We start from the raw sequence: 26,126 nt of genomic DNA on the forward strand, positions 1-26,126 counted from the left end.
TGTGCCAACCAATGGCAGCCAGCCGGAGCCCGAGCCGAGGGTCAGGGAGAACCAGCAAGTTCGGTAGAGCGAGCACATGAACCCGCGGCGACATCTTGGGGGGGTGCTCTTAAAGGGACAGCGTGCAGGCGGGAGCGCTCCCCGGACAGGCACACCGGGCTCGTTTCCCCGTCCCCAGCCGGGACAAGCGGCCGCAGCGGTCGCTCCGTTCTCTCTGCCCCCCACTCTCCTGCTCTTCCCCGTCTTCACGCTAAAAAGGGTCCCGGTTCCCCCCCCGCCCGCTGCCTTAGTACGGCCTCTGCTCCCCCGGCCGCTCCCGCTGTTGGTCCGGCCCTGCCGCCCGTCGTGAGCGGCAACATGGCGGTGAGTCGGGGCTGGGCGCCGGGGCTCTGGGGCTGACTCGTGGCGTTCCCTGTCCTTCCTCGCCGCCTCCTCAGGGTCCCTTCGGCTCCGCGCTCTCCGGGACCGGGGTCCCATAGCGGCGTGCGCGGGACCTTTGCCCGGCGGCTGCGGCCCTTTGGTGTAAAGGTCTTAGGATTGTCATCGTTTTGACGGGAAAAAGCTAAATCCTCAACCTTTATGAGTGCAGAATGCGTGTGTCTGTAATGTGTGTGTTGCTTAACAATTCTTGTGTGTTATATGGTGAAAGAATAAGATCATTTAATACTTGCCGTGTGTTATGTGATGAAAGAATGAGGGGAAGGGCTACTGAACACCGATTTAATTAAAATCGCTTGGAATGCTTTACCTGACAGCTCAGTCCGTGAGCCAGAGTTCGAGTTGTTACCAAACCCCTTCCTGGCACAGGGAATGCTGTTCCACTTTACATCGCATGGGTTTATGGAGAGGCTGGAATAAAAGCAGAATTCTGTGGATTTATATCCTCTTCTGCCTCCCCAATTCAGATCTCTCTGAGTAACCTTTACTGGCAAGATGGCCAGTGTGTCCGTGCCTGTGTGTGTCTTGGCTACTGTAGAGTCTTTTGCCATGGAAAATGGTTGTTAACTTTCCCAACAGATCTCGGGTCCAGCTTCAGAGGGCTGGAATTTGGGATGCAGGCTTGCAGTCATCACTGCTGCTCTGCTGAGAGGTTGTGCAGTGCTCTGGAGCAGTGCCAGGAGATCAGGAGTGGTCTGTGATAGGTTACAATTCTGTTATTTCTTACCCCCTTCAGCTAGACTTCTCTCCCTTTCTCTGTTGAACAGGAGCGTAAAGGAACAGCAAAAGTGGATTTCTTGAAGAAGATTGAAAAAGAGGTCCAGCAGAAGTGGGACCATGATCGAGTGTTTGAGATCAATGCTGCAGACAGGAAGGACCAGAGGAGGTATCATTGTGCTTGGTTGTTTTACTGCTTGAAATGTCTTTTCATTCAAAATGTGTGGGGGGGAAAAGGTGGCTGCTTTTGTAAGGAGCAGTATTCATGGCTCAGCTGGAAGGACTTGCTCACAAGCTGTTGCTGTTTCTATAGCTGATGACATAAAGCAGCTGAGTACGTGTATGGCTGAATTCCAGCGGGATGAGAGAAGGTTTTGCATTCCCTGGCAGTGTCAATACCCTCTGTGGTCCTAAAACCAGTTTCTCTTTGGTGACTTGTGTTCTTTGATCTGGAGGTGCCTGAGCCCTCACTGCTTGGGAGGTTTCCCTTGGAGGGAGAGTGCTCTGTTGGGGAAGAGCACATTACTCTTGCTTTTATTTGTGCCCCAGAGTAAAGCCTGAGAAACTTGCTTATCCTCTGGGAATGCTTGGAAGCACAGTTCTTTTGGAATTGGTGGGATCTATGCTCTTCACAGGTGTGCAGAGGCTGCCTGGGGGAATGGTGTTAATCCTGTGGGAAGGTCTTTGGAAAAGCACTGACCTTGGCAGTATGAGGTTAATGTTTGGTTTGTGGGAAAGTCAGACTAAACCAAGATAATAACTGAAGTGCTGTAACAGGTGGCAGGTTCTTAAACTGTAGATTTTGCAAGCAAACAAATGACTTGGCCTTTGTTCCTGCATGTCAGTGGATCGAGGGAGTGTGTGAAGAGAAGAGACAAGGTGTGAAGCAGAGTGCAAAGGCAGAAGTAGAAATTCAGTGTCCTAAATGTAAATATTTTCTTAGCTGCTTTGAGAGCTCAGGTTCCAACTACGTAATAAGCCTTTGAAACACCCTGCAACAATATATCCGTGTGAAAGGAGTGACTGCTTGCAGTGTGCCCTTAAAATCTCAAGTAAGCCTTTGCTGAAATTAATTAACAGAATTTGTTAGAATTAGAATTTGTTGCCTTTGGGAACATGCCATATCTCTTTCAATGTTTCTGTGTGATGTCAATCATCTGTGGATTTTCTCTTTAGTGTTTATTTTTTAAGATGATAATGCCTGTTAGTGTATCAGCTCTTTAAAATCAGAGACTCATGTTACTGGCAAGGAAAATATTTTAACATCACTGTGGGCTGATAATACCTGAACACACCAGTTACCTGTTTCACTCATGTATTGTCTGATGGTCATTTACAAAGCTAATTATGTGTTGCAATTCTTTGACTTTCTTCTCAGCAAAGGGAAGTACTTTGTTACTTTTCCTTACCCCTACATGAATGGCCGCCTGCACCTGGGACACACATTTTCCTTATCTAAATGTGAGGTAAAAATTCTCCTTTGCTGATACCTTTAAATACTACTCTAGAACAAATGCTGATTCTGTAGTTAAGTTTTGAGCTAACAGGATGCCATGTCAATTCCTTTATAGCTTTAGTAATTAAACTTTAATTAAACTTAAAACATTTTCAGTAGGAATATTGCTAGCTGAGAGGAAATTCCATTAATGTGATTTTTAATTTGCTGAGGTGGGGCTGCAGGTGTTTCCCCTTTTTGTTCTTTGAAACGAGATATTTAAGAGATGCTGCTCAATGGCTCAAACTTCACAAGAACTCTTTTGTTTGTGCCTGCTGTGCTCTGTGACCTGTTTGGGAGCAGATTTTGGGTGCTAGTGGGTAGGATTCCACAGCAGCCCTCGTTTTGCAGCCGTTGGTCTCTGGTGGAGCCAGCCTGGAAGCCTGGCACACCGTGCAGCCCCAGGGGCAGGCCTGGAGACAAACTCCAGTTTCACCTTCCTGCCAGAGTTCCCCCCAGCTCTGTCACCTGTCAGTGGCTGCAGGTTAGAGAAGGAGTCACAGCTGCGTTTGGGTAGGTGCTGGCTCAGCCTGGGGCTGCTCCCATTTCAGCTGTTCCATTCTCCTATTTTCCCTGTCTGTAGTTTGCAGTCGGGTACCAGAGGCTGAAGGGGAAGAGCTGCCTGTTTCCCTTTGGGTTGCACTGCACGGGGATGCCCATCAAGGTGAGAATTTTGCAGTTGCTGGGGATTGTTTCTGATGGGGTTTTTATCCCTTGGACTGACTGGAGCCTTGCTTACTGTCCATCCCCAACATCACCTTTGTTTATTGAAAAACTCACCAAGACAGTGTGCTTTGGAACCTGAATTTGTAGTAAACACGTTGTGCTTGAGCTATAACATCACTTTAGAAGACAAAGTACTGGAAAACTAAATTTTACCTGTGGTATGTTTTCCTTTGCAATAAAATCCTTACAGTAAACCTCTTCCTGCCTGGAAGGTTTTCTGGAAGTGGCAGGATCTCCTAGATGTTAATACAAGGTCCAGAAAAAGTTTAAAGTGTGGAATGCAATATGTTATCAGTAAAACCCACTCCTTGGCTGTGATTGCAGCCGGTGCCCTGGCTGACACACTCCTAATAACTCTGTTCAGGCTTGTGCAGATAAGCTGAAAAGAGAAATGGAATTGTATGGTTGCCCACCTGAATTTCCTGATGAGGAGGAGGAAGAGGAAGAAAATTCTGGTAAAAAAGAGGAAGAAATTATCATCAAAGACAAAGCGAAAGGCAAAAAGGTAAAGTATAAACCAAGTCTTTCTGGACTGAGGGCTGTGCTTTCAAAACTTTGGTGTGTACATTGTAGGCTTTTCCTCCTTTGAGCTCATAGAAACCTCAGTACAAAGTTTTTTATTGTTTTTGCTAAGGTAGCTGAGTTACCTTAGACTTGAAAAATGCATTAACTGCATGGTTCCAGAGTTACCACATTAATGCATGAACCTTTATTGGTAAGCTGATGCACTCCCTAGTAGTTTTCTGAGAAAAAAACAGATCAGGACCAGAGTAATACCCTCATTTTTTTCTCTCTTTTAATTTTTTTAATCCATTCATGGAACATTCATAAGCAGGTTGTAGTAAATAGCCCTGCTTTCTCAGAGGTAGAGGATGTGTATTCCTGCTGTTCTGGTTATTGTTTTTTAAGTTGGTATCTAGCCAGTTCTGTCTAGGAGCCTAGATAGGCTCCATAAGACCATCCAAACTATTTTCATTTGCCAGGTGTTTCGAGATTTAGGATTTTGGGAGTATCCCAAAGCAGGGCAAAGAGTCAAGTCCAAGAAAAGTTTAGAGGTGCTCTGTATGTTGTTTATGTATGCTCAAGAGATCGCCCCACCAGAACTGCTGGGTTTGGGGTTCTGGCTGCTCTACAGCACAGAAGGTGTCACCTTGTCTGGGTCACTGCTGGGGAGAGACAGGAGATCCTCAAGGGTCGACAGCTGGGAAAAGTACCATGAACAAAGTGACAGCAGCAAAGGGTTTTGTACAGGGGTGCAGCCTATCCACCTTTCCATGGTGCTAAAACCCATGGGTTTGAGCAGGGCCTCAACACCAGACAATTCTTTGCCAGGTGGTTGTGGCAGAGCCTCTGCAGATGTTTTGGACATTGACATAGAACAGCTGGGAAGAGGAAGGGAATGAATTAGGGAATGAACAGTGAATACAAGGTATGGTAGAATGGAAACTCTGTGAATACAGGGTGTAGAATGGAAACTCTGATCAATTACCCTCACTGTTAGAGGGAGGATGTGAGATTATTCGTATTAACTTGTGTATCTGGAATCAGAAACCATAACATTAACAGAGGCAAATGCTCTTGTGACAGGACTGTGGGCTTCTTCCTAATCCCAATTGTTCTTTCAGAGCAAGGCTGCTGCCAAGACTGGCTCTTCCAAATACCAGTGGGGGATCATGAAGTCTTTGGGTCTGTCTGATGAAGAAGTGGTCAGTTTTTCTGAAGCTGAGCACTGGCTGGATTATTTCCCTCCCCTTGCTGTCCAGGATCTGAAGAGCATGGGATTGAAGGTGACTCTGGGGGATCCCAGCCTCAGTTATACAGGCAGCCATACCTGTATTGTTACTGTGTTGGTGAATGTGCTGCTTCTCCTGGAGATTTTCTGTGTAATACCAGCATAATTCCAGCAATGTTTCTGATATTTATTGTATTAATCATTTAATGTTTTACTGGCCTTGGGTGATAATTAAGTGCTTTCTTATATAGAGCTTGTAAGTCTGTACAGTGGTCACAGCTGGACATGAGTCCAGTAAAGACATTATGACCTATGGTTCCCATGTGAGATAACTTGTCTGTAGTCAGTATTGACAGTAGTTCCATTTAACATCACATCTTTCTTCTTACTAAAAGAAGAAAGAAGACTTGTCCTGCTGACAACAGATTTTTGAAAATGAAATGAAGATGATGAAACAAGGCAGTGCTGAAATTCAGCTTGAATGGTTGGTTAAAACTACTGCAAAACCTCTAAATTTCTCAGTCAATGGAGGGACCTCGAGTCTTTGACATCTCTGCTCTGAGAGAGCAGGCACAGATGTGTGTTTAAGCTTACACCCTTTATGGGATGTGCACTTGCATTATCTTTTTTGAGAGAAAGCTCTTTATTTTTAAAACAATAGTTATGGTATGAGATTCCTTTGATTTCTTGATTGTGCTTACTTACTGGAGCCTCTTACCCATTTTCAGGTGGACTGGAGGCGTTCCTTCATCACGACAAATGTCAATCCCTATTACGATTCCTTTGTGCGGTGGCAATTCCTTACACTAAAGGAAAGAAATAAGATTAAGTTTGGCAAACGGTAAGCTGCCACTGAGCTCTGAGTTTTTGTGAGTGTGGCTAAGCTCAGCTGTACCAAAGGCAGAGCCCTGTGACACATCTCTAGAGCGTGCTTTTAATTCACATGAAACCAGAATCTTTCATTGCTGCTGCTCTGCCAGTGAAGTGTAGTTGTTGTGCCAACAAAGCACGTGAGATTTGTCTTCCGGGTGGTTTTCCCATGGGTACCAACTCCAAGCAATAAAGGGTCAATTCTGAAAGCTCTTCTGAAAACTGATGGAAACATCCACACAAAATATGAAAATACCATTGAGGTCTTTTTTTCCCCAGAGAGCTATATATTTTTCTTCTTGCTCTATACAGTACTTTACTTACTGCTAAATGAAAATACACCTTTTTTCTAGATACACAATTTATTCTCCTAAAGATGGACAGCCTTGCATGGATCATGACAGGCAAACAGGAGAGGTAATATTTTTACTTGATGCATTGCTTATGATCCTAAATACTGAATGGAAAATAAATTGTATCTTGGAGCCAAACATAATTTGGGTGTGCAGAGTCACTGGCTCTCAGCTGTCAGTGCATGTGAAAATTGAATGAACACCTCTCTTGAGCAGATCTGTCTGGAGCTATGGGTAGTATTTTCCATTGTAGCTGGTTTCTGTGATCGTTTGGCAGTCTGTGCCAGCAGCATCACTCCATTGTGTTGTCTTTGAAACTAAATAAACAAGCTGCTAACTTATATGTTGCTGAGACAGTGTCTGTGACAAGCTTTTGGCTGTAGGAACACAGTATAACCTCTCTGCAGTCTGCATTTTAGTCAGCAGCCTTTCATATGAGTGGAAATAAGATTTACTCTGACAAAAGCATCAGTACCTTAAAGAGTGTTTGGATTAGGTTCCTACAGAATAGGACTGATTTTCTTTCCTGCTCAAGTGAGTTTTATTTATTGATTATTGCATTGTTTGTGGGAATTGTAGGGTGTTGGGCCTCAAGAATACACACTGATAAAAATGAAGGTGTTGGATCCTTACCCTGCAAAATTGAGGTAGGTCTTGACTTTTTGTTGCAGATGGGCTCTGTTCCCTGGCCAGAAATGACCATTGAATTAAACAGTCTGTTTTACCTAATGCAGAATTTAATTTCACCTGATTATTTCCATCACTTCAAAGACCTGGTCAGAATTTTGAGCTGCTCTATTCACTGTGTCTGTGTGGAACTTAGGACGGAATAGAAAAAAAAAGGGAAAGAAAATGGAAAACCCACAACAAATTAATGACCCACTTTTGTTGCTTAGGAAATGTTGCTTGAAAGTTAATGTTAGTTTAAAAGCCTGTTCAGTATGATTTGGAATGATTTTATTTTGGTAACTTCTCTGATACTTTTTTCCCCCAGTGGCTTGAGAGGAAAAAACATTTTCCTGGTGGCTGCCACGCTCAGGCCAGAGACCATGTTTGGCCAGACCAACTGCTGGCTGCGCCCAGACATGAAGTACATCGGCTTTGAGACTGGCAGTGGGGACATCTTCATCTGCACCCAGCGTGCTGCCCGAAACATGTCCTACCAGGGCTTCACCAAGGACAGCGGCGTGGTGCCCGTGGTCAAGGAGCTGATGGGGGAGGTGAGCCTCCTGCAGCGTGCTGCTCAGGCTCAGCTGCTCCTCTGGGGCTTATGCCTAGAAAGGTGCTGGTGGAATTCTCATTGAAATGAAAATACAGGAGATATTACAGAAATTTTGGAGTGACTGAAATCTTTAGTGACAAACAACACAAGCAGCAGGCAGCTTCCTTGGCAGCCAAGTCACAGCTGCTGCAGGGAGGATTACCTGGTGCACTTAGCTGGGGACAGATGTGTGATGTGGTGAAAGGATAGTGTTAAATAACACTTTTCTGCTTGCTGGGAAGAGTGAATGGAAAGGCAGGGGGAAAAGTAATAACTAGAAAGGGTTATGTGGAAAAGGCTTTTGTTGGTACTGACATTTCCAGTACATCTGTGTGAATGAAGCTTTCTTAGCTGAGTAGTGAATGTCAGTGGTTTTGGGCTTTGCTGTCCTTAACTTGTGTGCTTTGTGCAAGTGTCATCAGTGGTGTTTATTCATCCTGATACAAAGCACCTTCTTCACAAATGCTGTTTGCATCCCTTCGTCTCCGTTCACTACAACTTGTCACCATTAAGAATGAAGTAGAAAATACGTTTTTTTTCCTTTGTTAGTAGATATGATGTGAATTCAAGAAAATTAGTGAGGTAGAAGACAGCTGCCACATCTTGACTGCCTCCTGTCATTGTGTGAATATCTTGACAATATGCTTTCCTTTCTTTGTTTAATGTCACTTTTAGTCTGGCTTCCTAAGCCATTTCTGCCTCAATGCTGTTGTGCTTCAGATACTTGGAAGCAAACTGTGCTTCTGCTTCCTATGCTTTCCCAATTCTACATACTAGTGTTTTTCTTGGCATTTGACTTTTCTACCAATAAATAACTTGTATCCTATCTCAAATAGCACCACATGTTTTCATATGTACTTCCTCCTTGTCCATCTGTATATAAAATGCATTTAATGTGTTTGTAATGTGTCGGGAAAAGTTACAGGAAATTTGAAGAATATCAGCCAGGAGAGCTTACTCTGCTAGGCTGAAATCCCCGGATTTACTGTAATGCTGTTCCTTTGTCCTGCTCAGGAGATTCTTGGTGCTGCACTTTCGGCACCCCTCACCACCTACAAGGTCATATACGCCCTGCCCATGCTCACCATCAAGGAGGATAAAGGTAATTCTGCAGCAGGGTCTGTTGGATGGGCCCTGGTGTTCGGTATGTGGGGACTAATCCTTCCATCTCTTTATCTTGGCTAAGGAACTGGAGTGGTGACAAGTGTTCCCTCGGACTCTCCAGATGACTTTGCAGCCCTGAGAGACTTGAAAAAGAAGCAGGTCAGTCTGTTAACTGAGTTGTTTCTGTTTCCCTAGTGAGGAGGGTCAAAAGTGAATATCCCGTGGGTAAAATGAGACTCGCTTCAATTGGCATTTTGCTGTTTCTAACTTAAAGCAGTTAAAAATAAATGAAGTTTAAACCAACTGAGCTAGGACAGATGGGATTTTTTTCAGGCTTCAGGTCTGAGTTTTGGATGAGAATCATGTAACTTGTGCTGCATGTTAAAGTAGAGAAGAGCACCAGTGAAACAAATGAATTTCTATTGTGGAAATGACTTCTAAAAATGAGATTAAGATTCTCTACGAATTTCAAATGAGACTGAAAGTGGTTGTTACTAACTGCAGGAGTACATCAGCATCTGAACAGCTATCCCTGGCTACTGAGTTTTTGTCCATTAATTTCAGGGTAGAGCAATACCAGTTCTGACTCTTCTAAAAAATGTAGATGGTTATGTCAAGGAATCACCTGGAAATGAGATGGGGACTGAGCTCAGTTGTCAGAAAGGGTGAGAAGGCAGGGAAGTGGCTTTGTCTGATTTGTAATAAAACATTATGTACAAAAAAAACACTATGATAAAAACCTTTAAATCTAGAAGACTTTATCTCTTGCTTTTTTTTCTTCCAACTTTCAAGGCTTTGAGGGTGAAGTATAACATCAGAGATGAAATGGTCCTGCCATTCGAGCCGGTGAGTGCACCCAGACGTGTCCATCTACAGCACATAACGTGATATGCTCACTGATGAGAAACAAACCAGGAGCTGGGCTCCAGAGTTTCTATTTAAAGTCCTTCTCAGCTGAAAGAGCTGGAAAACTTTCATATTTTATGAAAAGTTTTCATATTTTCCTGTAGGTACAACATTTGGTCTGTTAAGGGTTGCAACCAAGATTTGTTATTCTATGCTGTACTTCAGAGAGAAAGGAAAGTATCAGTTTTTATGGGAATTATTGTTTTGGGAAATGAAATGCATCATTATACTGATAACCTGTTGGTTGATTAAAACTTAGTGCCCTCATGGCCAGAGCAGGAGGGTATGTGTTCAGTGCAAAAAGCTGGAGTCCCTCGCTGTTGGTTCCACACGCCAGCTCCAGTCCTGGGGCAGCTCGGTGTGGTGTCATGTCACAGGATGTCACAGTCCTGGGCAGCTCAGGAGTTACCCTGGGGGCTCCCAGAACTTCTGGACGATGAGTGGAATTGCAGCCATGTGTTTTAAGTCCTGTGTAACTTGTGTTACCTTGTAACATCTTGTGTTAGATGCAGAGAATGTGGAGAGTGAGCGGTGGGATGCAGGAGGAGTTTGACAGCCCTTTGTTTATTCTCAGGTGCCCATCATTGAAATCCCAGGTTATGGCAGCCTTTGTGCTCCATTTGTCTGTGATGAGCTCAAAATCCAGAGCCAGAATGACAGAGAGAAGCTTGCAGAGGCCAAGGAGAGAGTGTACCTGAAAGGATTCTATGAGGGAGTAAGTAATATAAGATTTGGTAAGTGGTTTCTTGGTGAGTTTAATTAGGAGAAAAAAAAGGCAAGCAGAGAATTAGAAAAAGAAAAATCTCATGAAGGAGAGACAGTATCCTTTTTTCTTTAAAAAGTTCCAAAGGACTTTTCATTTAGTCTCTTCCTGCAGTAAGGTTCTGCAGTTGGAGGAGCGATGTAGAATTGGAGAAAGTTTCCACTCATACATTCCTGTGTTCTCTGAGCATTATAAACTGGTTTCTGAACAAGTGATAACCTTCTGGGGAGCTGATCCATTTTTTTGCAAGTATAGATAGGGAAACTGATATGAAATGATCAAGGTGTTATTGTTTGCAGATTTTTTTGTTTTATTTTTTGTGCTTGTTTTGGTTTGGTTGGTTTTTTTTCCTTTTTTTTCTCCTGTCTTTACCTCATTTGCTCACAATTTGTATTTCTCAGCTGTTCTTCTGTAAGAAAGCAATAGTTTTTATTTCTGACTCTTTGGAATCTGTCATCTATGTGACATGTGCAAACTGTTTTTGGGTAAAGATGACTACACATAATGAAAAAACCAACACCTGTACTCTTTATTTTTTGCATGTCAAAGATTGCAGCACCTGCTACTTCCTTATATTGATTTGAACCCCTGTGGCACCTATTTCTTGCTAAGTTTTGAAAAAAATTATCTCCTGTGCCCATCTTTTACAGTTGATGTTGGTGGATGAATACAAAGGACAGAAAGTTCAAGATGTCAAGAAATGCATTCAGAAGCTGATGTTGGATAAGGTAGGTGACAGAGTGACAGCTGACTCTGAATTGTCTGTTTTGTCCTTTTTGCAGGGTTGAGTTGCCAAAGAAACCCCCAGTGTGGTTCTGCAGCCCTCAGGCTGCTTTGGGTCACTGCAGAGAGAGGGACCCAGTGTTCTTGGGCTGAGCAATTTAGAGTTCTCTAGTTCCCTGCCTTATTCTGTCACCCTCCCTAGGACCTGTTCTGGTGGTCCAGTTTATTCTTTAGCTGGGAGGATACTGCAAGTGTAGGACCTGTCAAATCTCTTTCAGGCCAATGAAGGGGATGTGATGTGCAGATGCCTATTGCTGGGCTTCTCTTTCAGAAAACAGAGAGCAGTAAACAAACAGTGTTTGTGGCATCCCTCTAATGAGGCTCCCTGATGAGGATTGGGAGCGGGAGAGGCTTCAGGCATTTAGTCATTATTCCCTTGTTGTTGTGGCATTGTTATGTCCAGACTATAATGCATCAGCACGCATGGTGTGTGCAAGTAGACTTGAAGCTCAGCATCCCATTTTCCTTTGCCTTTCTGTCTCCCTTTGTCCCCCAGAGTTTCCTAGGAGCTGTTTCAATCAGGGGGCATAGTCAGTGGGGAATAGTTTGTGCTTATGTCCTCCATTTCCTCATGCTTTCTGTGTGAAGTGCTGTGAGCTGGTACCTTAGGGAAGTACAGAGTCAAGCCTTGCTTCATTTTACCTGAGGGAATACTGAGGAGAGAGCCTTGACAGTGGTGAGAGCTATGCAGTAAATGCTGTAAACCAAATTAGAATGGAGAGGATGCTTTATAGTAAATTGTCAGGATTTTCAATACTTTGCTAAGTACTTGAATCTCAGCTTTCATTGCCCTTTCAACTCCTAGGGTGAAGCCATGATCTATATGGAACCCGAGAAACAAGTTATGTCGAGATCTGCTGATGAGTGTGTCGTGGCCCTTTGTGACCAGTGGTAAGTGAAACAAAGCTGTAGTTATAAAGTTGCTCCAGCTGTACACTACTTCTCGATTGTTTTATTACAGTAAATCTCTCCTGTCTGTAGGTATTTAGATTATGGTGAAGTGAGCTGGAAGAAACAGGCATCAGAGTGCTTGCAACATCTGGAGACGTGAGTTATGAACGTGGCTGTAGAGGAAAGTGACTTTGCTGCTGTTGGTGGGGTCAGAGAGGGCTGCAAGCAGTAAGAGCTTCTTTCTTACAGGTTCTGTGAAGAGACTAGGAGAAATTTTGAAGCTACCTTAGGTTGGCTACAAGAGCATGCATGCTCCAGGACGTATGGCTTAGGTAAGCAAAGCATTCCTTTTTCAGTGGGTGCCTCGATTCATTTGGAAGGCTTAAGTGCTATACAGCATCCCCAGTGGTATAGGGAAGTGTGGGAACAGCATTGTCCTACTTGTATCTTGGCCCAGCATCGCAGGGAAGGTGTGCTTTGTTGGAAGTGCATGGGGCTGGTAATACTTGCACTACTACAGGCAGTCTGTGCAGCATCTTGGTAGCTTTTTGCCTGAGCCATTGATTTGGAAGGGAGTTCAGAAGAAGGAACTTATAGCATTTCTTGGGGTTTCTCCTTGAATTCTGATTAGCTTTCATCTTGTGTAGCCTGACACAGGACAGCTGCTAGAAGTGCACTGTAACCCACAGCAGATGTTCTTGTGCTGAGCTGTGTCAGGAAACAGATTGAAAATCAGCAACTGTTTGCTCTTGAGTAAATTTTTCAAATGCATAATTTAGTTTTTAAACCAAATATTTTTAAAAGCATAAGCCTGAGTACTAATGTATGTTTGCATGTACGTATGTTTATGTATTCCACCGAAAATCCTAAGCCCATGGGTGCTTGTGGGTCCTGTGTGGGGTGGGGTGGTGCTGGTGGTGCCTGACACAGCCTTCCCCCTCCAGGGACCCGCTTGCCTTGGGATGAGCAGTGGCTGATAGAGTCCCTGTCTGACTCCACTATCTACATGGCCTATTACACCGTGGCTCACCTGCTGCAGGGAGGGAACCTGAGAGGCCAAGGAGAATCTCCTCTGGGCATCAGGTAGGGAGAGTGAACCATTAAGTTCTCTTGTTTAAGTGGGTGTGCTTACCTTACCTCATCAATTGCTCTGCAGAAAGACTTGCTGAGGAGGCTGAGCCTTTGTGTCTGTGTGTAAAAAGCATCTTTATTAAACTTAACCTACCATGAGCTGAATTGGAACAGGTCTGCAGAGAGGCAGTAAGGAAAGAGAGGAGTGTGATAGGGAGTGAGACAAAGAGAGAGAGGGTGGAAAATGCTTCTGAAAGCATCTCTGAAAGAACAGTGTGGAGGGTAAATCACCTTTTTCAATACTTGTTTGACCTGCCTTGAAATGGGCCTTGGCAGGTAGTTGGGTGATTGGTCTCAGTGGCTGCTTACGTGGCTGCTTGCTGAGACTGCTGTACACCACAATAAATTGTGAGCTCCAGTGTACAGAGGGAACAGGATTTAACTCTTGGCTTTTGTCACTGTCACTCTCCTGGAAGCTCAGAACCATCTTTTATCCACAGCTTGTCTGTGGAAGCTTCAGAGCAAGGGGGAGGAGGCATGTGACCTCTTGGTTGGAGAGGCTTTTGAAGTGTGGTGATAGAGGTCAGAGAGATGACACAGTACAGCTCAGTGTGGAGTTAAAAAAACACTTCAGATTGTGCCTTGAATCATCTGCTCTAATTCTGTGTGGTTTATGGACTAATTTCTGGAGTAGTTTACATATTGGAATGGAAAGTTTTCTTACTTGATAATATACCTAATCTGAAAACCATTTCCAAAGTAAAGATTCTGATTCTTACAGATAGAAATATCTCTGAGATTGGGCAAGGCTGTTATTTGGGCTCAAACCTCCCTAACTACAGGAAAGCTACACATGAGCTAGTCATGTCTAGAAACAAGCTTTGGAGTGAGCATCCTGGGCCCTGAATTACAGATTTGATGTAATTAAGCATGTACAATTAGAGTGCTCTCTTGTGCAAGTGGATTAGATCTAGCAGCCTAAAAATGTTTTTTGCTGATACTTGCTCTGTGGTGTGAAGGAAAAGGGGGTTTATGGCCCATCCTTTCAGTCACCTTCGGTTACAATGAATTTGGCACCAAACACAAGCCCAGTCACAGCACAGAATTTAAAGCATAGAACAAGAACTGCCAGAACCAAACCAGAAAATCTGTGCCTGTAAGATTTATTCTGGACTGGTAGTACAGACCATCATCTGAGGTGTTTTTTTAATGTGTACTGGATGTATTTGAGCTCCAGAATGCTTTTCTTTTCTGCATAGCACAGGTCAAATCCCCTTAGCAGGTGCTAACACATAGCAAACTTTGGCTTGAAAGTATTTAATTTGGAATGTGTGCAGTATCTGGTGCACTCTGCTGCAGTTCTGAGGGCCAGAAATATAAATCTGTAGAAACAAGAAGGATGTGTTAATGCAGCCTAGTGGCTGCAGAGCTCTGGGTATCAGTTGCATCTCATCATTATTTTCCTTCAGAATTGTGGATCCTACCTCTGGTAATTGGTAAGATGTGTCTTGCAGTAAATGTTAATTTTAAATGTTCATTCCATTCGAAGTGGGAAAAACCCACAAATGTTTTCCATGTAGGAGGCAACCTTGAGCTGTACAGCAGTTCTCTCCTGTGCTGCTCTTTGACTCTGGGAAGCCAGAAGGAATGGCTCCATGAGATGTACCAGTGAGGGGCTCTCAGTGTTCACTTAAGGTCACAGGTGGTGCTGAGGCTTGGGTGGTGACGTTTGAAAAGAAATTACCAGGATAATTTCCTGTAATAAACCTGTAATCAGGTTTACAGGATATTCAAGATTATGCTTTAATTATTAATCACTTTTTCTTTATGGGAGTCTTTATGTTTTATTGGGAAATCTCTAAGGGCATTTGAAGCAGGGCATGGCTTGAGCAGTTCTGAATTTGTTTCTGACATTGGATTCACTCACCTGAACTCAGGTAAAGGCCCTGGACGCTCTGTCCATGTTTGCTGATCATGTGGACTGTGCTGTGAGAAGGGAGCAACAGGTTTAAGGTGCCTTAAAGAAAGTGCTGTGGAGCGTGAGGAGCTTTTACTGACTGTAATGTGGAACTGATTCTGTGCAGGGCGCATCAAATGAGCAAAGAGGTTTGGGATTACATCTTCTTCAAGACAGCTCCATTCCCTAAAACTGATATTCCAAAAGAAAAGTTGGATAAACTGAAGGAGGAGTTTGAATTTTGGTATCCCGTGGATCTCAGAGTTTCTGGCAAAGATCTTGTTCCAAATCACCTGTCCTACTACCTCTACAATCACGTGGCCATGTGGTCAGAACAAAGGTAAGTTGGGATGTCACTCTCCAGGTAAAGCTGGAGAGTTTGCAGTTCTGTTACATTTGGTAATGACCTTCAGACTGCACAACATTAAGACTTGTGTTGAAAATGTTTTTTTTCCATATTTTAGCTTTGATACATTTGTCTTTAATAGAAGCTACTGGAATGGAATGATTTTTTACCATTATTTCCCCTTGTTTTTCTGCATTATCTCCTTCTATGGATTTTTCAGTGTTGAGTTGTATTCTTGCACTGGAATTTATTTGACTTTATTATTAAGTCTCCTTAATTAATTCTCAAGGATGGTTAAAAGAACCATATATACTGCCATGGGCTGTGCAGGACTGGTTGAGAATCTTTGCCCATCACATGATGCCTTTATGGTGAAGATACTGTTTGCATTCCCTTGAACCTGGTTTAGGGGTTGTGTACAACTGTACAGAGGAGAAGTGGGTTTCTGATGTATAGTAAAGATGATTGTGGGTAGTTTAATATCTCCTTCCTTCACAGGTAGAGATGTGGACCCAGCACTGTTGTGTGCTCCTGGGAAGTGCCAATCACTGGCCTTTAAATTAAAAATATCTGAACAGAGGAAGGTGATGTAAATGAACTGTAACTGCAGGTGCACTGCTGCCTACCTTGCATTTCAGCAATGATAATCCTTAGCCTTTATACTGTAGTTCTTTTCATCTTCAGAGACACTCCTTAATATATTTAAGACAACCCTTAGGTATTTTTTTTGAAGATTCCACTTGAGCTGTTCATCTCAAACTGGAACATAAAACATTTATTTCCTTTTTTAAAAAGACAAAATGTATTTACTTGGTCAAAAGATTTGTATCTTGTCTTCAAACAGAGAAAAATGGCCAGTAGCTGTGAGAGCCAATGGACATCTGCTCCTCAATTCTGAAAAGGTACAGCGAAGTTTGTGTGACACGGCTTTTGTGCTGTCAAAACAGGCATTTGTTAGCCAGACTGGAAACTTCCTGGGATGTAAGCAGGGGAAATAGTGACATTTCTTCATTAGTGCCCTCCAGTTCTTCATTCATTACAGGTAAAGACTTGCCTTGCCTGTGATTCTATGTAGCACTTTCTTTTAAGTCAGCTCTTGTGTAGTCTCACCAAATTAGTGAAGACTTCTCTTAAGTTTTAGGGTAATATAGAATATTTATTTATTTAACTAAAGTTTAGCTTTTTAGAGCATTGAAGTAGGTGCAGTGAGAGGAAAGTTTGTTCTGACACTGGAGTGAATTAGAAGTGCCTGAACCCAGGAATTAGGCCTTGGAAACTGTCTGATACGAATCAAAAACCCCAAAACGATCTCTAATGGAGTCCTTGAAAAATCAATACAGGGTGATCTGAAACTGCAAGTTTTAAAGTAGTATATAAGTTTAATTTAGGGAATTTATGGGATTTTATTTTGTTGCTGAGTGCATGCAGAGTTCAGTCTGCTTTTGCTGTGAGACCTAATTCAGATTTACCAAAGTGCTTTTTGCTGTGATTCATGAGAAAATTGTTTGCCCAAACCCTTGCTGGGTCTGTCTTGCTTATCCACCAACACAGGGGATGTGTGAGAAAACAAACACTCTTATCTTTCTTTCAGATGTCTAAATCGACAGGCAACTTCCTCACCCTCACTCAAGCTGTTGACAAGTTTTCTGCAGATGGTGAGTGCATTCTGACCTGCATCTGATTGTCAATTATGCCAGAACGACTAAAATGAGTGTTTTGCTCTCAAAGGAGTTTATTGGAGTATTGAATGGCAATAAATCTGCCACTTACCACCTGCTCTTGTTGAAAAGCTGAACTCCACTTGGAAGAATGGCATATGTGTTAGCACACCTGGTTCAGCCAGGAGTTGCTCCTGGGGCTGAGCCCTCCAGGAGCAGCCTGCTTGATCTTTCTATGTTCACTGAGGAGATCAGAGCACAGGACAGGCTGCTGGTGTGTGTGGGGTGGGCACATATTTGTGTCCTCTGTATCCACGTGTGCCATGCTCCTGTGCTTTGGGCAGTGACTGTGCTGGTCTCCTGGTGTCTGCCTGCTCTGTTCCCGAGGAGGGCAGTGTTCCTCTCCCATGGGAAGTGGCTGGCCAGGCAGTCTGTGACCTGTGCATTTGTTAGCTGCAGCTGCAGTGAGCTGTCACGGGGGCAGGAGCGTGGCTCCATGGGTATCGGCCAGCTCCTGGCACCCGGCCATGGCAGCTGATCCCTTTCCTGCAGGCATGCGTTTGGCCTTGGCTGATGCTGGAGACACTGTTGAAGATGCCAACTTTGTGGAAGCCATGGCAGATGCTGGTATTCTTCGTCTCTACACGTGGGTGGAGTGGGTGAAGGAGATGATTGCAAACAGAGACAGCCTGAGGAGTGGCCCAGCCAGCACCTTCAATGACAGAGTCTTTGCCAGGTATGGTACAAAGGTTAACAACACAGTTTGGGCCAGGTTTTTCCTTGCAAGGAGGAATCCTGTAGTTTTTGGTTTTTTTTTTTTTAAATTAATGAATTCAATAAAATGGAGCTCATTCCAGAATAGGTTATAGGCTTTGTCTGCACTGGTGATGGTTTTAGTGTTGCCATTACGTGAGGCAGACTGTGCAGTATTGATGCTGTCACTTCCCTCCCCAGTGAGATGAATGCAGGCATAATGAAGACGGACCAAAATTATGAGAAGATGATGTTTAAGGAAGCTCTGAAAACTGGCTTCTTTGAGTTTCAGGTAGGAGGTGTAAGAAAGTGACACCCGGTATTTGTTACTTTGTGGATTTCTTTTGATCCTTCTGTCTCTGATCCTTAATTATAAAGCTGAATTGGAATCAGAATTGTGTCAAGAAACAAGAGTACTTCAAAGGAATAAATGTGGAATTGTAGAGGTCTGCTTGTGTCAGTTTACAAAGGTCCAGAGGAAAGCAAATGCAATTCTGCAAATAGTCCTGATGTTTAATATGAGCAAGAAGCTGCTTAAAAACAGACACTATTCAAAAAGAGTGTTGCCTTTCTTTATATCTTTTGTGATAAAGGACTCTTCATAAGAAATTCAGATAATGCATCAACAAAATCGTTTGGAAGCATAGTGCTTTTTGATATCCTCCATAAACCATGTCTCCAGAGTGTCTGCAGAGCCATGCTGCTCCATTTAATGAATTACACACGCTCCTTCATGTGGCTGCTTTGAGATACTCAGGAGTAGGGTTAAATAGGCTGAATTATGTGTAATGATAGATCATATTCATTGCCTTTTTCTTAGTCCTTATTAGTATCTGTATGTAAGTTATTTGGGATGACAGCACCTGATACACAGCTGTGGATGTTTTTGTCTTTTATGTTTGTGCCAATAAACAGTTTTTTAAAGTACCACATAAATGCAAAAATCCAGTAGCCAACTGGCAGAGTCACACGTGGGTGCTTCAGGAAAATGCAGTTCTTAGAACTCAGTAATGGATTATGACAAGGTGCTCACGTTCTGGAGGCGAGTTGGAGCCCACAGGTGTGTGTGTGTGTGACTCTGGGTGTCTCTGTGGCAGCACAGGGCTGATGGCTGTGCTGTTGTTCCAGGCAGCAAAAGACAAGTACCGGGAGCTGGCCATCGAGGGGATGCACAGGGACCTGGTGTTCCAGTTCATCGAGGTGCAGACTCTGCTGCTGGCTCCCATCTGCCCCCACCTTTGTGAGCACATCTGGGCCCTGCTGGGGAAGGTACTGACATTTCAGTTCTGTCATTGATTCAGATCTGAGCTTTTATGGATTTCAGTAACACCCATGTCAGGCTTACAGATATGATTCATGTAAAAGTAGAAGAAATGTGTCAGAATCCAAGGGGTCATGCTGGCTGGCTCATTGTCCCTGGGACACAGTGACAGGTCTGTGCAGTGATAATATGTGCAGCATTAATACAGTGACTCTCATTGTCTGCTTACGAAGAGGTGATCTAAAATTAAGTGAAACAATGCAATAGTCTTACAGTTCTGTGTAAAGCCTAGTTTTGATGTTTTTTAAGCCCTCTGCTTGTAGATGGCATTCTGTGTAGCCATCTGGTAGTTGTGATTGGATGTATAGCCCTGAACACACTTGCAAAGGAGTGCTTGTTGGCCACTCGTGTAGGGTGTTACGGGTAGGTACTCACTGAGCTCCAGACTGGCTAGGCTCTCTTTTCCAGTCAAGCTCTAATGGTTGGAAACCCAGCAGCTAAGGTGTGTTCACCTCAGTGCTTTCCTGTCTCACTGTGCCCAAAGGCTGACTCCATCATGAGGGCCTCGTGGCCAGCAGCAGGGCCCGTGGACGAGGTGCTGATTCGCTCCTCCCAGTACCTGATGGAAGCAGCTCACGACCTCCGCCTCCGCCTCAAGAGCTACATGGCACCTGTGAAGGGAAAGGTGAGGCTCATCTGTTCATGTGCCTGTGTGATAGTTCTCTATTGCCTGGGCACTCCTTCCTGACTTCTTTTATTTCCTCAGAAAAGTACCAAAGAGCCTTCCCAGAAGCCTTCTCACTGTACCATCTACGTGGCGAAGAACTATCCACCGTGGCAGCACACCACCCTGTCTGTCCTGCGCAAGCACTTCCAGGTGCTCATCCCTCCTCTGCCCTCCAGCTGCTTGCCTGCTCTTTGGGGGCCCATTTTCCATCTCTAGAAAGTTTATAAGCTGTACCTTGTTACCAAATTATTTCCACAGATTCATTTTCTTTATGCTTTTGCAACGGTCCAGTAAGTTTTGATGGTTAATGAAAATGTCCCGTGGACTGTCATTGATTTGACAGTTGCATTTCATTGGTTTTGACACTCTGAGTAACAATGTGCCTGTGCTCTGTTGTTTCTTCCATTTCTAAACAGTTAGCTTTTAAATATTCTTCTTTACAAGTATATTTTTGAAGAAACATGGTTGACCAACAGGCTACTACTGCCTTACTCTGCAAGTGGGCTTAGAAGCTTTGTTCCAGCCTTTGAGTAAGTGTATACCACTCAGCAGTGTCACAAGAAGTACCTGAAATGGAGTTAGTCACAACTTATGTGGAACCAAATCAGTCTTAAGAGGAAATTTATTAAGAAAGCAGAAGGATCTGTGTTTCTGGCATGAGGAAGCTGCTGAGAGTGGCTTTTGGGATCCTGATGAACCATGCTCAATTTGAGAACACCAGGGTTGTACATGATAGATTTGGGTGTCCTGACTATTGCAGCTTGTGGCAGAGATAAACCAATATTCCTCATGTGGAATTTGCTCTTGGGGGTATTCACCTTTGGGTATTGTATAGGCTTTTTTTTCTGTATTAGTGTTAAATGCTGTTTGGGTTTCAAAAGGAGGAGAAAACTCTCTGTGGAATCAATGATGCTGACAAACCTTGCTGGTGTTTATGGGAAAGCAGGAAAGGTATATGATATTGAAGGGCAAGTTTTTTTCATGACAGCTGTTCTCTTTAATGCTTGTTCATTCCTGTTTAGGCCAGTGGAGGTCAGCTGCCAGATAATAAAGTAATTGCCAGCGAGCTGAACACCTTGCCAGAGCTGAAGAAGTATATGAAGAAGGTGATGCCTTTTGTTGCCATGGTTAAGGTAAGTGTCAGAGGGACAGTTCTGGTACAGAAAAGGCTTTTGTGAATGCAGTGTCTCCCCTTTGCCCTTTGCTTACTTGGCATCTTCATGGGTTTGTTTCCAAACATCTTGTACATCTCTAGAAGAGCTACATAATAAAAATGTCTCTATGTGAATTAGCCCAGGTGAGCTCTGGATCTGGCTGAGGCTTGCTGCTTTCTGTGTTTTGTGGGTATAACTTATATCTATAATTATAACTTATAACTATATATTCCTGGATTCCTCTGTATTTGAAATGTCTCCTATTTGACTTCTCCAGTTTTTCATGCTGAAATGAGCCAAGTGTTGCTTTGGAGACATAAAATGTGGAAGCTAAGAATAAGGCCAGAGCTGATTGATTTCAGTATGTTTAAGGGAGGAAACAACAGTTTGTTCTGAGCTTTGAATGGAATTACAAATTTTGTGTGTAATTCTTGTGTTTATCACTTAATATTCTGGTAGTCCATTATTTTCCCTGAGTCATGTGAGCCTATGAAAATCTTGACTTCCATTGCTTTAAAGAAACTTTCTTGTGCTTGCTGTTGCAGATGAAAATTGAATACAGCAAGCAGGAAGAGCCAAGAAGCAAAGAATTAACCTTTTTTTTTTTAAAGGGGGGGGTGGTCACAGTGTAAGATTTAAAACCTTTTTGATGACTTTTCATGATCTGTAGAAATTGAGAGGGATTAGTAATGGAAAAAATTCTAATGAGTGTAAAAACAAAATTACTTTTTCTTCTTAAGCTTTAGCTTAATTTTTGAAATGCACATAATAATGTCTTCTATTTGTAAGCTTCGTTGTGTTTTCTAAGTGGAGCTGTTCTCTGCTGTCTCTGTGGGGTTCTGACTGTTCCTTTTTGTGGGAGCTTGGAAGCCTTCAGAGGAGCAGAGGACAGAGCAGTTCTGGAGCTTAAGAACAGCAGGGATGTGTTAGATGCACTGATCCAGCTGGGAAAGGTCAGACAAGCTCTCAGTCCTAAGAGTTAGGGCTGAAACATTGCTGTGTTTTGGTGTCTTTATTCTGGCAGCAGTGAGTGATCCTGAGGCACGTGGGGAAGGAACTGAGCCTTACCTCAAATCCATTTTTTTTGCTTCCAAAGAGCAGCAACCTCTTTCCCACAGAGACATGAAAACATCTGAGCTTGGACTCCCCTGAGCAGTGTCTTTTTCTGAAACCAATTATTCATCAATTCCAGGGTACAAGGAGCACTTCTGCTTGTGCTTCCTACTCATCAGAGGAGGGCTGAAATGTAGGAGCACCTCTGTGATTTACAAAGGGAAGCAGTTCCATGTTAAAAGGGAATCTTTCACATTAAACTGATGAGGAAACCAGGAAACCACAACCGTGCTGAGGCTGACAAAGCAGAGCTTCAAAGGAGACAGCTGGCTCAGCATGTGAGAGCCAGGCAGGGGCAGATTAAACTCCAAAGAGGAAGTTCTGTTTTAGTTAAAAAAAAAAAAAAAAATGGTGTGGTTTTTATACTGCCTTTAATACAGTGTCTCTTGTGACTTGCTGCTGGCTTTCTGGACTAATTAAGTTACTTTTATGTTAACGTACAAAGTGGTTGTTATTTCCCTGCAGAGAACTCGCTGTGAGCACGTCCAGGTGTTGTGGGCTTGTCCTTTATTTTAAACTGGGTCATAAGCCTGAGTTTCCTGCTGTGAAATACCACTGAAATGCTGACTGATTTTGTGAATTCTCAACCTACACATTAAGTAGGGATTTAAATAACTGTGAATGTCAAACACCATTTCAATTCTATATTAAAAATGTGTTCTAATTGCTCTTACTCCTCCCATCAGTGTCACCAGCTCCCTGTAGAAGAAGCCCTGTTACAAGAAAATTATTGCTCCAATGTTAATGTTGTGCCAGCAGAGAGTTCTCAGATTTACAAGCCTATTCTTTTCATGACTAATGTGGACAGTTTGCCATTTTGAAGCATCATTTTACTTGCAGCTTTTAGAGGGTTTTAATACTTTTTCCACCCCCCGACAGGAAAACTTGGAGAAAAATGGTTCTCGTGTTCTTGATCTTGAGCTGGAGTTTGATGAGCGTGCAGTGCTCATGGAGAACATTGTCTATTTGACAAATTCCCTGGAGGTTGGTACAGACCTGGCACCTACTACTTGGCATTTATTGGGATGGCTGGAGCAGCAGCCTTCCCTAAGACTCTTTACATTAACTTCTGGGTGTGCATTGCTCAAGTAACAGTTTCTGATCAGCTTTCTGTTTCCATTTGTCAAAGAAGTGTGTCTAGATATGTTCAGTGTTGGTGTGAGGTACAGGGGTGGCTGTGCACTACAAACATCCCAGAAAACAGTGCTGGTTTTCACTGGAGAACTGGATGTAGCTGTGGCAGTGATGTCCACTGGTGCTTTTGATGAGACATTTTTCTCTGAGCCAGTCTGTTCCTCACATTTCCAGCTGAAGAAGTGAGAAGGAGCTGACTCAAGGCCAAGCAAGACCAGACAGTCCTTGGGCACCTACACTGGCATGTTGCCTGCAGCAGGCTGTCTCCCTCAGCAAGGGAAGGCTCTGGGCAGGGCTTTTCACACTGTGCTGTGTGACAGGCATCCAGTCTGGTGGCAGCTGTGCTGCTTCATATGATGAACAGAATTTAGTTTAATAGGCAACATGGTAATGAGGAGACATCAGGCACGTGGTGTTAAAAAACCCCAAACAAACAAAACCAAACAACCCCAACACCAAAAGTCAAAATCAAAAACAATTTTTTTTTTAAGAACTAGAAGCAATATGTATTGCAGAGCTGGATGTAACCTGTACAGTATGAAACAAGTGTGACTTTAGTGGGCTCATCCCATGTCAGAGCAAAGCTGAGAGCGAGCAGCAGGTTTTACTGTAAACTGTAAATCCTCAAAGGCCCTGCCATGGGGAAGGAGCAGTGTGTCCTCAGAACAGGGACACGCTGCTGGGAACAGCCAGAGGGGCTGGGGGTCCCTGTCCTCGGGGACTGACAGTGGGGTCTTGGGTGCCTCACACAGCAGGGAGTAGGTGACCCTCAGAGGTCCTTTCCAAACAAGGTTTTGTGGGTTCAGGTGTGCTTTTGTTGCTTCATGTCAGTGCAGGTTTGCTTTTCCCTTTCCTACATGAACAGATGTGTGATGGGGCTGTAACCTCTGCTGTTCCCTCTAAAGCCATTAAACTCCTGCTTGTTCCCTCCTCCCCCATTTTTTCTTTCTCAGCTGGACCACATTGAGGTGAAATTTGCTTCTGAAGCAGAAGATAAAATCAAAGAAGACTGCTGTCCTGGGAAACCATTTTCTATATTCAGAACTGAGGTAAAATCAGAAATTCAGGTATTGGAAGTCTGAAAACTTAATTAAAAAACTTAACTTGAAACTTTTCTTTTGTCTGGGTTTTCTTAAAATATGCCATTTAAAAACTGATCAGAGATGAATGTTTATCATGTATGAATATTTTTAACTCTTAAAATAAAAATGCCATTGATTTCCCTTAATATGTCTTAAACCCTTGTTGCACTTTGGGCCTCATTTTAGAGCTGGGGCAGTGCTGGTATCCAGCATGGCCAGGCAGGTTCTAAAGGGATTTTATCCCTCTGGAAGATTTATTAACAGCAGATGTTTTATTTGGTTTAGTTTCATGTTTCTCCTGGGGGATCACGTGCACAGGTTCTCCTTTAATGTCTGTGTTGTTTCTCACAGCCTGGTGTGTCGGTGTTTCTGATCAACCCTCAGCCCTCCAATGGCCACTTCTCCACAAAAATGGACATCAGGCAAGGGGACAACAGGGAGACCATCATCAGACGCCTGATGAAGATGGACAGAGGGATCAAAGGTAGCCCCCAGGACAGGTGTAGAGCTGTGCCACCTGCAGAGGGGGTGCTCACAGGGCTGTGACAGGGCTGTGAGTTCTGCCAGCTCCTGGTGGGGGAGCTTTGGGAATGGCTGGAAATGAGTGAGATGAAACAGGGACTCCCTCCCTGTCTTCCCAGAAGGTGTCAGTGTACTGTTGGGCACAGGCCTGGAAGGCTGCACTCACAGGAAGGCTTGGCTGAAGGGTCCCAGGCTCCTTGGTCTGCTTAGCAGTATTATTAGTCTGCCTTTTGATAAGGAATTGCATCAAAATCAACCCTCGCCTTCCTCTTCCTCACAGTCTCTGCAGTTCATTCCTCAGAAAATGAGGAATAACTGTTCACTTACTCAGACCTGTCCTGATCCAGATAAAGCAAATTCAGTGCTTGGAATGTGGTATTAGGAGCTGGTGTTTCTGTGTGTTTATCCCCCTTTCTGCTGGTAACTCACTGTGTAGCCACTGAAGGACGTTGTATTGGTGTAAACCTTAACGTGAGAGATGAGAATCTATTTCCTTGGAGCAGGTGTGGAAGTTCCACGGGTTCAGCATTGCTGTGGTTAGCTCTGTTGGTGCTGTGGCCTGTGTACAGCTCCCGTGGCCTGAACAGCTGCTGTCTCTTTGCAGATCTCTCTAAAGTGAAGCTGATGAGGTTTGATGATCCCGTGCTTGGGCCCCGCCGTGTTCCAGTCCTTGGCAAAGAGGAAGCAGGGAAAACTCCTATCCTGGAACAAGCCATCTTCCACATCGACCTGGCCCAGAGGCACGTCTGTGTCACTGAGAACGGCCTGACAAGGGACATTGGGGACACAATTGTTTACCTGGTTCATTGAACTGGTGTGTAACTGGCACTGAGGAGGTTCATGGAGGGACTTTGAATCATCTGTATTAAACAAAGGGAGAATTTGTTCTGTAAAAAAAATAAAAATAAAAAAATAAAAAAATCCACTCAAACCAACCTGAGTTTGCATTTGAGTTGCTCCTGCTCTTTTAAACGGGGATTTTTATAAAATTATTTTCCTTTGGTGCTTTGGCTTCTCTTGAAACAGTTACCCTGGAGATCTTTCCAGCTGTGGGCAGTCTTCAGAAACAAACTGGAATAGTATGCTTGGAATTCCTCTCCTTCCTCGATGGAGCTGCATTCAGCTCCCTCCAAACCCGGTTCAGCCCAAGGCTTTAACTGAAGAGCCTGGTGCTGCCTGGCTGGGGGAGAGGGGTGGCCCTGGCAGCTGGGAGCTGCTGTGACACAAGGCAAGGGCTGTGATGATGTCACTGTGCTGTGACACATTGCATGTCTGAGGTCTCACCACTGTTTATTCCTTCCTGGGTCCT

General features: G+C 43.7%; 1 protein-coding gene across 2 annotated transcripts; it reads left to right on the forward strand.

Moving 5' to 3' along the window:
* The first annotated feature begins 16 nt into the window (after positions 1–16).
* LARS1 (leucyl-tRNA synthetase 1) lies at positions 17–25,752 on the forward strand. Of its 2 annotated transcripts, none has more exons than XM_023935795.2 (32): positions 17–363; positions 1,206–1,324; positions 2,534–2,621; positions 3,234–3,314; positions 3,741–3,881; positions 5,002–5,163; positions 5,837–5,949; positions 6,332–6,395; positions 6,911–6,978; positions 7,326–7,551; positions 8,607–8,694; positions 8,779–8,855; positions 9,489–9,542; positions 10,177–10,317; positions 11,016–11,093; positions 11,954–12,039; positions 12,130–12,195; positions 12,289–12,371; positions 12,984–13,122; positions 15,195–15,407; positions 16,258–16,315; positions 17,005–17,068; positions 17,624–17,807; positions 18,026–18,116; positions 18,953–19,093; positions 19,630–19,770; positions 19,852–19,962; positions 20,835–20,945; positions 22,959–23,063; positions 24,167–24,262; positions 24,647–24,779; positions 25,422–25,752. In XM_023935795.2, exons 1-32 carry the CDS (start codon positions 358–360, stop codon positions 25,625–25,627), a joined length of 3,534 nt encoding a protein of 1,177 aa, XP_023791563.1. In that variant the 5' UTR covers positions 17–357; the 3' UTR covers positions 25,628–25,752. The 2 variants fall into 2 exon arrangements, with proteins under 2 accessions (XP_023791563.1, XP_086708187.1); XM_086852061.1 differs by having other exon boundaries at positions 343–363; positions 2,534–2,823; positions 3,154–3,314.
* The last annotated feature ends 374 nt before the right edge of the window (positions 25,753–26,126 follow it).

This window comes from Cyanistes caeruleus, chromosome 15 (genome assembly GCF_971803275.1).
Source record: "Cyanistes caeruleus chromosome 15, bCyaCae1.hap1.1, whole genome shotgun sequence".
Taxonomy (NCBI): domain Eukaryota; kingdom Metazoa; phylum Chordata; class Aves; order Passeriformes; family Paridae; genus Cyanistes; species Cyanistes caeruleus.

Coding starts and splice junctions, on each gene's coding strand:
- LARS1 (XM_023935795.2), top strand. Junction 12,196..12,288: donor TGCTTGCAACATCTGGAGAC/GTGAGTTATGAA, acceptor TCTTTCTTACAG/GTTCTGTGAAGAGACTAGGA. Junction 16,316..17,004: donor TGCTCCTCAATTCTGAAAAG/GTACAGCGAAGT, acceptor TCTTTCTTTCAG/ATGTCTAAATCGACAGGCAA.